The following is a 13,265-nucleotide window of genomic DNA, read 5'->3' on the forward strand; positions in this document are numbered from 1 at the left end:
AGTAGCAAATTTACTTCTCAGAGTTGTGAAGTCTGAGAAGTCCAAACTTTAGGCAGCAGCAAATGTCTTGTGAGGACCAACTCTGTAAGTTGTGGATGGGATTTTTTTGTGCTATCGTCTCACAGGGCAGAGACAAAAGCTCTTCGGATCCTTATTTTCATTCCTGGTGACTGTTTTCATGATTGCATTGCCACCCAAGGACTGAAGGTCTCCAAACCATCATATGCAGCATTAAGTTTCAACCACATCCAGGTTGGGACAAATAGAAGTATTCGATCTGAACAATTTCTAACCGGCACCATGTCACAGAGAGAAAGACTATGAGGTTTCCACATAAACATTAAAAAGTAGTGCTGGGCGTGTTGCTCAGTGGCAGAGCACTTGCCTAAATTGTGCAACACTCTGGAGTCCATTACCAGCACCATGTATTAAATTAAAATTACTTCAGGGAGTGGGAATATAGTTCTCTGGTGAAATATTTACCTAGAATGTACAGTCTCATGTTTGGTCACAACTTTAAAAATAAAAATTAAAAAATATATGTCTAGGGGCTGAAGAGTTGTCTCAGTGGATGAGTGCTTCTCCACAGGACCCATGCTCTATTCTCAGTATGCACGTGGTAGAACATAACTGTCTGTAACTCCCAGTTGCAGGGAATCCAGTGCTCTCCTCTGGCCTCCTTGGGCACTAGGTACACGAGTGGTACACAAGCATTATATAGAGGCAAAACACCCATACACATAACATAAAAATTTAATTGATGACCAAGTTCATCGGTAGACCACTGGACTAGCACGCAAGATACTCAAGGTTTCAGTGCTGCAGCACTGAAAAATAAAAGATAAGTAAATAATGTCAAATTGGGCCTTTTGTTAAGAGCTAATGCAAGAGAAAGAACAGTTCAGGATATCCATCCTAAACTTTCGTTCTAGATTTGTATGTGCAGGTAGAATGTAATTCCCATTCAAGTGACCACATCTAAATAAGATACACTAAATTAAAAAAAGATATACCAGATGAATTCTGTTCCCATGAGATGCGATGATAAATACAACAATAATTTGTAATGCCATGAATTTAATTACCTTAGAGATAAATAGCTCTTTACTTGATACTGATTACATGTGGATATTGTGTATGTAGATCAATTTGTTTTAAGTCCTTAATATCGGAAGGTTCCTTTATTTGTGATATCATCTTGACTTGTGTCACAAATAATGACTATCTCTGCGTTACTGTCTTCACTATCATACATTTTCATAGTATCATTGCTCACACTCTTCTGATAATAATTGTACTTGTATTCTGTATCATAGAAAGTGTGGAGACATGGCTTCATTTTCATTGAGCCACAAATATTTCCAGCATGGTTTTTCTCTGCCCCTGAAAGGTCATTGAGAAGAAATCCAGAAGTATTGCACACAAGGCATCTCTCCTTATAATGTCGGCAAGTTTTGGCTGCTGTAGGCTTGGGAAACAAAGTTTTTCCTCTATTCGCTGGCCTTTTTACCTCATAATGTCCATATGGCAGGTTGGGTTTCCTTATTCTGCATGGTTTGGTGAATGTGCTTTGCTTACATGGGATTGAAGAAGATGATTGTGTGATTTGCTTAGTTGAAGTTTTCAGAACAGCTAGCCAAGGTGTTACTTGCTTATCTGAACAGGATGAATTGACGTTACCTAATTTATAGCCATGGGTGATCTTCTGTGACTTTTTAATGTTGTGTTTCTTACATGTCCTTTCCATGTGAGATGACTTATGTAATCTTTTGGGGTCTGATGACTTAATTGACCTTTTTGACTCTAACAGTCTATTTGAAGGTTTTGGACTGCATGATGTAGATGACTTTTCTATATTTATGTATTTTGTGGTTTTTTGTACATTGGATGGTATGCATGACTTTTCTAGACTTGAAGGCTGAATTGATTTTACTATATTGTTTGATATGAGATGTTTCTCTTGACATGAGGGCCCAGATAGTTGGTCTGAATTGAATAGCAGAGGTTGAGCTTCTAGAATGTCCTCAGTTATCATATCAGGTTGACATGCTGATACTTTGGACACCCATGATGATATAGCTGCCATATTTTCTTTGTTGAGCCTGAAATGCAGAAAACTTGGGATGTCACAATTTAAAACCAAAAGTACAATTACTATCATCAGAAAATATGGTGCTAGCTCAGAGTGTAGATTTTTTCATATAGGAAAAGTAAACACAATTAAAAATTACAGTGTGCTGAGAGCTGAACTTTTTTTGCACATGTATATGAATTCATGATACATAACTTTCCTTAAAGAGTATTTTTACTATTTCAAAGGCATCAGGTACTTATTGTCAGTGTATAGACTGACACAAAGTTGTCAATAATAATAATAATAAAGACATGGTACGTGTACACACACACACACACACACACGCACACACACGAATATTACTTAGATGTAAAATAAATGAAATTGCCTGGGGAAATAGATGTATTTCTATGTAACTCAGGATAAAAAGGACAAATGTCACTCATATGAGAATCCTATCTTTAGTACTTTATATCTTGTGGGTTGAAACTCAAGAAAGAAAGAAATAACATGTGTGTGTGTGTGTGTGTGTGTGTGTGTGTGTGTGTGTGTGTGTGTTTTATACACCTTAGGGAGGAAGGATTAGGATTGAATAAAGGTAGAAAAAAGGTAGGGAAGGATAATACTGTGAGTGGAAATGTTTAGACGGAGAGGGAGGGCAGTTTGAATGGGAATTGAGCAGATGACTGTGTGGGATGCAGAAGGATTAACTGGAATAAAGGGAGTATAAAGAAACAATTTGAAAAGGTAGATCTACCCACCTACACAACAGCAGCTTGACTGTTGAGGGAATGGGGTCAACTAACTGTTCTCTCAATGGATTCTAGATTTTCTATATGAGGGATGGGAAGTGGACCGGTAAGACTGACTAAGGACCCAGGTAGGATGAAGTAATAGACACACAGGAGGAATGTACTTCTGATGACTAATTAAACTGACATAGTAGCATACAGCTTTCTAAATACCTATGTGTATACATACACATAAAAGCAGCTTCAGCCTTAATCAAAGGAGCCTCTCTTTACCATGAATAGTGGAGAATGCAGAAAATAAGTGATGGATGTGAGTCCAGTTCCATGCAAGTTACTTATACTACCACTTCTGAGAATAAGGGAATGTTGTGAAAGAGGTGGCCAGAAGTATGTAAGAGTCAGAAAATAAGACAAAAGGCTAAAATAAAAGGCCATTTCCTAGACTTGATGCAACTATAATTAGCATCAACTGTTGTTTCTGCACCAAGACCATGCCAAACACCCTGTCTCATTGTCCATCTATCCTCAGATGATCCTGCAACAATTTATATCAATCTAACTTGGTCCCCTTGATGATTAATCTCTGATATGTGAATGTCGACAAGGGTGGAGATCCTCAGCTCTTATATAGTCCCAAAAGTACAGAGAGTGGACTTGAAATCCGTCTTTGTAAACCAGATTAGGGTCTCAACTCTTAAGGGGAGAACGTTAGGTAGTTAAGACCATGTTAGTGGGCTTGGAGGGCATTGAAACAATGACCCTTTCTTTTCATCATCTTCCTCATCCAAAATTTCCTATCCTCCATAAGCCCTGTGATGACAATACAGCCCCTGTCCAGCAAAAGATTCTTACAAAAAATACAACTATTCCCTCGTTTCACCTATATAATCAAAACAAGTCATGAAATGTTATCCATAGTTGTGCCATTCTGTAAAACTCTGACATGTTGACTGAATAGTGACAATTTTGGAAACTAATATAATCAGATTTCCAGAATGGAAGTAACTTGCTTCTATAGATTCCTGCCTTCCTCTCTCTATCAAGCTGTAGTAAGGAGATGGCCATGAAAGATGTTTATCAGTCGCCTAACATCCTTTAAATAGCTTACTGGTTACCCTGTGAATGACCAGCTGTGAGCTGTAAATGGTTATTTGGTGACTTTTTTTTTGAAACAAGAGTCTCATTTTGTAGCCTTAGCCACCCTGGAACTCACTATATAGATCAGGCTGACCTCAAATTCCTAGAGATCTACCTCCCTCTGACTCCCAAGTACTAGGATTAAACATGTGTACAACAATACTTGACTAAACAACAAAAAATTTATCATCCCCTCTACCATTTTCTGTCCCACAACTACCCCAGATTGTAAGCAAACAGTGAGCTCTTTCACCTGTAATTTAAAAAAGAATTAAATTATGTGTGTGTGTGTGTTTTGCTTGCAAATAAGTCTTTGTACGCTCTTTCACCTGTAATTTAAAAAAGAATTAAATTATGTGTGTGTGTGTGTGTGTGTGTGTGTGTGTGTGTGTGTTTTGCTTGCAAATAAGTCTTTGTACCATGTCTGTGCTTGGTGCCTGTGGAGGCCAGAAGAGGGCAATAGAGCCCCTAGACATGGAGTTACAGGTGTTTGTGGGCTGCTATATTAGGTGCTGGGACTCAAGCTCAGGACCTCTTGTAGATCAGCCGGTTTTCTTAACTGCTAAGCCATCTCTCCAACCCATGGGCTCTCATTCTTACAAAAGAGATTTCTTCTGAAGAATGCCCCTCTCCCAAATAAAAGCCTGTATTATTGGGGCTGGAGACATCCCTTAGTGATTAAGAATACTTGCAGTTCTTGTGAAGAACCTGGATTTAGTTAATAGTACTCACACTGTGGCTTACAACTAGCTCTAATTCCAGTTCCAAGGAATTTGAGAGTCTTTTGGCGTCTGTGAGTACTGCACACACACGATGCACGTATGTATATGCAGACAAACACTCATAGATATAAAATACAATATTTTTTAAGCTTGAACTATTTTTGAGTTGCTTGTCCCTTGTCTGTCTTTCATCCTCATGGATCTTTCACTTACAATCCATGGAAAAAGCTGTGTATGGCAGCTTATCCATGTATGTCCATGCATGGGAAAGAGGTAGAGACAGGAAGATGGCTAGGCCATCCTGCCTGTGAGCCTGCCTCTAGGTTTAGTGATATACCTTGTCTCAATACAATAAAGCAGAAAGTAATTGAGAAGGACACACCTGAAATCTTCCTCTGGTTTCTGTATGTAAGCACACACCTGTGCACCTATACCATACTCCCCACATCCACACACATGCACACACAGGTTTTACATCCTTAAGTTCATAAAACTTACCCTCCTGGTGACTGGACCTCCTCAACCATACAGTTATAATGGAGTAGACAGAAACAGGTAAAGGTGAAGGCTATGATCATAATTCCAACTATGAAACCGAGAAGGCGTTTTCTAAAATCATCCAATTTTGCTCCTGTTGATTCAACGATTTCAACTGTAAAAATTGTACCATCACAAAATGTGTTAAGTAAACTAGTTTACTTCCACTTTGAAATTGGCTTGTCAGGTCTCTTTCTCAATGATTTTTTTAAAAAGATTTATTTATTAATTTATTATATATAAGTACACTGTAGCTGTCTTCAGACACACCAGAAGAGGACATCAGATCTCTTTACAGATGGCTGTGAGCCACCATGTGGTTGCTGGGATTTGAACTCAGGACTTCTAGAAGAGCAGTCAGTGCTCTTAACCACTGAGCCATCCCTCCAGCCCTTTCTCAATGATTTTTAAATGTATCTCTTTTACACAGAGAAACCCTGTCTTGAAAAACCAAAAACTTGTTTACTTTATGTATATGTGTTTGCCTAATGTGTGTGAGTGTTTGCTTGCATATATTTATATTCAACATATGCCTGTATGCCTGGAACCTGACAGAAGTTAGAAGACAGTGTCACATACTTTGAAACTGGAGTTATAATTCCTTGTAAATCACCATATGAGTGCCAGGAACTAAACTAGATCTGTGAGAGCAACAAATGTTCTTAACTCTTAACCAGTGAGTCATCTCTCTAGCTCTTCAGTGGTTTTTTTAAGCTTAAAAATGTTTCCATTATAATTTTTGTGTGTGTGTGTGTGTGTGTGCATGTATATGCAGGTGGACATGTGAGTATCCATCATAAATTTCCTCTTTGTGTGTGTGTGTGTATGTGTGTATGTGTCTGTGTACATGTGTATGTGCATGTGGACACATGGGTATCCATTATAATTTTCTTGTGTGTGTGTATGTGTGTGTATAAATGTATGCGAATGTGGACATGTGACTATGCAAGTGTGAGTGCCCATACATGTCCTTGTGGAGGTCAGAGGAAAACTAGTTGTTTTCCTCTATACCTCCTCCTGCCTCCCCCATACCTCCCATGTGTATGTACCATTTGTGAAGTATGGAATTGTCTGTGCATGCCACAGTATACATGTGAAGGTCAGAGGACAAACTTGGGTGTTATTGCCTGTCTTCTACCTCGAGACAGGGTCTCTTCTGTTTATAGCTACACTGAATACCCAAGCTATCAGATTCATGAGTTTACAGGATTCTCCAGTCTATATCCTATCTCACTGTAGGAACACTGGGGTTATATGTGCCAAGCCTTATGTGGGATCTGAATTCAAGTCATCATACTTGTGCAGTAAGTACATTACCCACTGAGCCCTCCAGTGTAATTTTCTTTCCTGAACACATCCTGGCTATAAATGTCAAATGTGAGTTGTATCTCTAGCTACACTATAGTATTATTTGTATTACTTCTGACTCATGGGGGATTATCGCAGTAACTAAAATTTTGAGCATAGGCTTGCATAGGTGAGTCAATTTAAGTTTTTCTAAATGAATTTATGTGATAGGAAACAGGACAGAATAAGAAGAAACCATGCTTATTCTCAATGGTGTGCTAGGAACAACCACTTCAGAGGCTAAGAATGAGGAGACATTTTAGGCCATCATTAGGACTTGAAATAGTAAGCCTGAAGAACACAGTGAGAACTCGATTCCAACAACTAATCCAAATAAAAACAAAACCCTGGTACTTACGTCCTACAGTAGATTTATCCATATAAGTTTGTCTAGTTTTTTTGGCACACTGCGTGTGAAAGGGAATTCGGGTGTGTATATGTGTGTGTGTGTGTGTGTGTGTGTGTGTGTGTGTGTGTGTGTGTGTGTGCTGTAACTCTGTATTCTTTTTTTGTAATTCTGTATTCTTTATGTTTAGAATTTTAACATAGAACTGAAAATATCAGCTATTATACTCAGAATTCTTAAAGACCTCATAATAGTAGACCAATTATAACAGTGTTTTTCTTAACCTGGCATTCCTAATATTATAATAAATCAATAACATAATAGTATTTTTTAAACTTTAAGCTTAGGCACATACCTGTAGTATTGGCAGTAGTAGCAGTAGATGATTCGTTAGTTTGGTTTCTATCTAAACAATTTATTGTCCAAATGGACAAGAATAAGACATAAATATGAACCTTCATAGCCAGAGTGTGGCTGAAATGTTTCTTTGGCTAAGGTTACTGCTGTATCTTATTTGCTTCAGGCTGGTCATGGGGTTTGTGACATCACTGTCATTTTGCATCAGACTCTGACAACATAATCTCACCGTGGAAAAGCAGTAAGTTTTGGCAGGGATATTATCAAGTGACTTTTCAAAATTTACATTTTTTGTTTAAGAATGTTTTGTCTGCACGTGTGTCCATGCACCAGACTTGTGTACTACACACAGGGACAAGAAGAGAGTGTCAGATCCCCTGGAACTGGAGTGACAGTTGTTAGCTACCGTGTTGGTGCTACAAATTGAATCCAGATCCCCTTTAAAAGTTGCCAGTGCTCTTAGTCTCTGGAATCATTGCTCCAGCCCCTCAAGTGACTTTCCACCGTTTATTTTGTCTAATTAAAATCAAGATTAAAGGATTTTTCTTTGATTTTTCGAGACAGGGTTTTTCTGTGTAGCCCTGGTCATCTTAGAACGTTCTCTATAAACCAGGTTGTCTTTGAACTCAAGAGATCCTCCTGCCTCTACCTCCTCAGTGCTGGGATTAAAGGGGTATGGCACCACCGTCAGGCAGATTAAAGGATTGTTAATCACAGATAGTGTACTGGCTTAAGTGACAATGACTTATAGGAGCACATGTTTGCATACTTGATTCCTAGTTGGTAGAATGATTGACTTGTGGATCATATGTGAGATCTCAGCTACTACTATTTGTCATACCTGCCTGCCTGCTGCTGTGTTCCCTGACATGATGGTCATGGGTTCTCATCCTCTGGAACCAGGAGGCCCAGGTTAAATGCTTCCCCATCCCACTATTTTTTTTGAGACATCGTTTCTCTGTGACCTCACCTGTATTGGAATGAATGATTTCTTTTATTAGTTGCCTTGGTCATGGTGTTTTGTCATAACAATAGAAAAATAACTAATAGAGGTGTTGTGAGAAATTGTGTTAGTTGTCAATTTGACACATTCTAGAATCATCTAGGAGATGGACCTTTGAGCATGCCTCGGAGAGATAATTACCTTGGTTATATTAATTGATGTTGAAAGTTACAGCAATTGTGGCCAAGAAAGTACATTGGACATTTCAAGAATAATCTGGTTCTGGACTATGTAAACAGAGAAAGTGTTCTGAGCTTTAGAATTCACACATTTCTCATTCTGTGTTTTTTTCTTTTTGATGGTAGATGTGATCACATAAGATTCCTGCTGCTTTGACTTCCCTGGCATGGTGGACTATAACATTAAACTGTGAGTTTCAATAAGCTCTTTTCCCCTTCTATTGGTTTTACTAGAATATTTTATCAAAGTTACAGGAAAAAAACTAAGGTAGACATGAAACAGAATTTATTTTCATTTGAAACAGGGTCTTTCTATGTAGTGCTGTCTATCTTGGAACTCATTCATAGTGAAGGCTTTGAATGCACAGAGATCTGGTTGCCTCTGCCTCTTTCCTGAGTGCTAGGATTAACGGCATGGGTCACCACGCCCACCTTGTGAAGAAGAGATTTAATCAGATGATTCAATCAAGAGAACTACTAAGTGGAACCTAAAGAATGATGAAAGGCTATTGAACATCTAAGATTATATAGGTTGGGCCACAGAGCTATTTGTATATATTGTACTCTTCAATACAAAAGAAGAATGACTGAGAAAGAGACCATCAGTGTTTTTATTCTCAAAAGGTGAACCCTATTAATTACTGTCAGGAGCCATCTAGGAGAGGTTAAAGGTATGCAAGGATCTTTTCTGGAGATGGCCCGTCCTTCCGCATGGTTCAGTAGGTAAACCCTGAACTGCAGGGCCTTCAGACATCTAATATCAGGATAGATTCTTAATGCTGATAAGCCTTTTCCTATCACCATTACATAGCTTAGTGGTTCCTGGGCATCAGGTCAACCTATTGAGTAAATTTCCTGCAGATCAACATGAAGTTGAACTTTCACAAATTAATGCTGTTTAGATGAATTAATGACTTTATAGAATTCTGAGTTTGGTTAAAATAATTTTATGAAGAAAGTTTTTGGGAGATGGTTTTAGCTGTTTTGCCAGAAAGATGTAATAATGTCAGAATCAAGAATAAATGTGCCCACTCCTCATAGAATAGCAAGTAGAGGCTGCAAAATAAGGAATACAATGAGCTTTCAGAACTATAATAAAATGAAAAATAGTCTTGGGATAAATTTGTGATCAAGGAAAAAATTCATACTAGGTCAGAGCTAAGGATGAAGCCACAGGTGTGTGTAACTATAATTCTTTCAAAATCCACTTTTCACGATAATGGTTCTTAAATACTTTAACCTCCATTTTAGCCCACTGTCCACCAGAGGTAGTGTAAAACAAAAGTTATTAGGATACAGGGGAAGTAGAGCTGTTTAGAAATTGTGCTTTGGAGCAAATCCCATCTGCATTGTCAGGAGATCAGCAGTTCAGTTCACAGGTCAGCAGCCGCAGCTAGAGCCACTTGCATACACTTTACAAATATACAAGCAGTCCAGTTCAATAGTGTTGGGATAGCAAACATGAATCAGCAGTGTTGGGACAACTTAGTAGAGACAGCCAGGCCTCAGCATGAGTCAGCAGGAGGAATCAGGACCAAAAGGGATGCCAGGAGAAGTTCTTTGCCATGCCTTTCTCAAAGAACTTGAGATCAGCGATGATAAGAGGACCAAAAAGCATTGCAATGCTAGCTATGCCAGCAAGCCCCTCTCACAGTCCATTAAGTCCTATTTATACTCCCTCCAAATATCATGTGTCCTCCACATGTCTGTCTCATCGCGTGTCTTACCTCAGTACATGAGCCTGTCTTAGCAAAACTCCATGTGAGTCTGTATCAGCTGATATCACCCTAGCCATTGGCCCAGGACCATGGAAGTGGCAAGAAGCTGCCAGCACACCACCAGAAGTGTTTGGTGTTTCTCTCCATGGAGTTACGACAAATAGAGCTCAACTACGCACTGTAAGGTGAACCAATACATGCGTGTTGTTAGTGAAGAATCCTTCACCATGTGTCCTTTCATGTGCTTGCTTTAGCAAAACATCCTTTCACCTGTGTCTGCTTCCGTGAAACGTTCCTTCATGTGTTTGCCTCAGCAAAACTCCATTTGAAACAGATGACTTTCCAAAGAACCCGTAAGTTCCATTTCACGTGTGCTCTATGATAAAAGCAAAGCCATGTGAAACTATTGCTTTGAAGTTATAATGAGCTTATGGAATGAAACACTGTGTTGGATTTTCTATCAACAACCCTCTGTGACTCCTCTTTTGTATAATATTTTACATATAAGGTAATTTTTCTAAAGAACTTTGTCTAAGAAGGTATAAAAAGGCCAGAGAGAAGAAATAAAGTGGTGGCATTCGGCTCTGCCCCATCCACCTAAATGTATATATGAATGTGCCTGTTTGCCTGTGTGTGTGTGTGTGTGTGTGTGTGTGTGTGTGTGTGTCCAAGTAGGACACAGAGAGAACTTGATACATGAGCCAACCAGGAAGCAGGAATAACTATAACATTCAAAGCTTGCTTCCCCGTGATCCACTTTGCCAGCTACACTGCATTTCCTTTAAGTGCTACAACTTCTCAAACACCACTAGAAGCTGGGAACCAAGTGTTCAAAATATTAAGACTGTAGGGGGACATTTTATATCCAAATAGTAACCAAGGCCATCACCTTGTTTTCAGCAAGTCCAGAGACACAGAGAAAAAGGTGCGAGGTGGGGTTTAGCAAATGAATAGTGAGTTGACTCCTTCATAGAAGGACTTTTTGAGTGGGTTATTCAGAGGTATAGAGAAGAGACTGCAATTCTGGTGAATCCAGAAGTGGGGACCCTAGTAGTCCTGTAGAATATATTATGGAGCTATAAATTGAAGTTCTGAAGATGCTTTATCAAAATTAATTTTTCAGACTTGACCTTGGTTGAGTAGAACCGTATGATGGTAGAGAGAGAGAATATTGGGAATAAGGAGTCAGAATTACCTCAGGTTATCCTGAACCACTTTTAAGACCCATTTACTATCTTATTTATTATACATATTTATATATATCATAACCATTTATTATATATGTTATATATAACCATATATATCCCTTGGAATATAGTGCTACGTTTGACAAAACTCTAGTACCCACTGACCCTAAAACCAAGATTGATGACTATTCCTGGTTGTCAACTTGACTACATCTAGAATTAACTAAAATGAAAGCAGCTGGATACACTTGTGAGGGGTTTGTTTTTCTTAATTAAGTCATTTCAAGTATGAAAACACACTTCTAATCCGGATCTTTGGAGATGGGAAGATCCACATTTAATCTGGATCACACCTTCTGCTTCAGCCTATACAGAGGACATTTAAGAAGGATGCTCACTTTCTTTGCATGCTACACACACACACACACACACACACACACACACACACACACACACACACACAGAGAGAGAGAGAGAGAGAGAGAGAGAGAGAGAGAGAGAGAGAGAGAGAGAGAGAGAGAGAGAGAGTAATTTTTTTTCCGGAGCTGAGGACCGAACCCAGGGCTTTGCGCTCGCTAGGCAAGCGCTCTATTGCTGAGCTAAATCCCCAACCCCTGAAATCATTTTTCTAGTTTCATGTTCTACCATCTCAGTTAGGATTTCTATTGCTGTGATAAAACACCATGACCAAAAGCAACATGGGGAGGAAATGATTTATTTAATTTTACAGTTACACATCACAGTCTATGATTAAAGAAAGTTAGGGCAGGAACCCAAGGGAAGAACCTGGAAGCAGAAACTGAAGCAGAAGCCATGGATGAACACTTCATAGTAGTTTCTTGACCATGGCTTGCTCATACATCTTTCTTATAAAATTCAGGACCATCTGACTAGGGTGGTACCTACCCACAATCAGCAAGGCCCTCCCATGTGAATCATTACTCAAGAAAATACTCCACAGATTTGCTACATGACAATCTTCTAGAGGCATATTCTCAGTTAAGATTCCTTGTTCCCAGATATATCTAGGCTTTCGTAAAGTTTACAAAAAACAATTAGTATACTGACATACATATAACACGCATAAAATTTAAGTTTATATTGCATAGCTGAGAGAAAACATGATTATATTTCATTCTTCCAGTCATGTATTTTTTTTTCATTTTGGGGGGTATTTATTGGATATTTTTATATATTTACATTTCAAATGTTACTCCCTTTCCCCACTCTCCCATCTTCCCTCCCTGTCCCCGTGCTTCTATGAAGATGCTGCCACTCCCACACACCCACTCCCACCTCAACACCCTGGCATTTCCCTACACTGGGGAAACAAGCCTTCACAGGACCAAGGGCTTCTCCTCCTATTGATGCCAGACAAGGCCATCCTCTGCTACATATGCAGCTGGAGCCATTGGTCTGTCTAAGTGTATTCTTTGGTTGGTGGATTAGTCCCTGGGAGCTCCGTGGGATGTGGTTGGTTGATATTGTTTTTCTTCCTATGGCGTTGTGAACCCCTTCAGCTCTTAAGTCTTTTCTCTAACTTCTCCATTGGGGTCTCCATTCTCAGTCCAATGGTTTTCTGGGAGCATCTGCTTCTGTATTTGTCAGGCTGTGGCAGAGCCTCTCAGGAGACAGCTGTATCAGGCTCCTGTCAGCATACACTTCTTGGCATCAGCAATAGTGACTGGGTTTGGTGTCTGTATATGGGATGGATCTCCAGGTGGGGCAGTCTCTGGATGACCTTCCCTTCAGTCCCTGCTCCCCCACTCTTCCTGTATTTCCTCTCATATTTCCTTTACAGAGTAAAAGGTCCTGTAATCTGTTACATGGTAGGACAAGCTATTCTGGAAAACTAGAATAATGAATTCTTGGGGCATGATCGTTCATATTTGGCTCAGAATAAAAT

The 13,265-nt window shown here is 39.2% G+C and overlaps 1 protein-coding gene across 5 annotated transcripts in view; it reads right to left on the reverse strand.

Moving 5' to 3' along the window:
* Window positions 1-1,060: 1,060 nt before the first annotated feature.
* Window positions 1,061-13,265, reverse strand: part of Cxhxorf66 (similar to human chromosome X open reading frame 66) — a 40,212-nt gene continuing 28,007 nt past the window's right edge. Inside the window, exons 2-4 of one of the 5 annotated variants that reach the window (XM_087600806.1) lie at window positions 10,443-10,548; window positions 5,184-5,337; window positions 1,061-2,102 (exon numbers count right to left, since the gene is read on the reverse strand). In XM_087600806.1, the coding sequence (XP_087456932.1) occupies window positions 1,163-2,102; window positions 5,184-5,337; window positions 10,443-10,473 (1,125 nt within the window). In that variant the 5' untranslated portion in view covers window positions 10,474-10,548 and the 3' untranslated portion in view covers window positions 1,061-1,162. Of the gene's footprint in view, window positions 2,103-5,183; window positions 5,338-7,270; window positions 7,418-10,442; window positions 10,549-13,265 lie in introns of those variants that run through there. The other 4 variants (NM_001433017.1, NM_001433016.1, NM_001433019.1 and 1 more) reach the window with 4 other exon arrangements.

The sequence above is a fragment of the Rattus norvegicus genome, chromosome X (assembly GCF_021556685.1).
Source record: "Rattus norvegicus strain SHRSP/BbbUtx chromosome X, alternate assembly SHRSP_T2T, whole genome shotgun sequence".
NCBI lineage: Eukaryota > Metazoa > Chordata > Mammalia > Rodentia > Muridae > Rattus > Rattus norvegicus.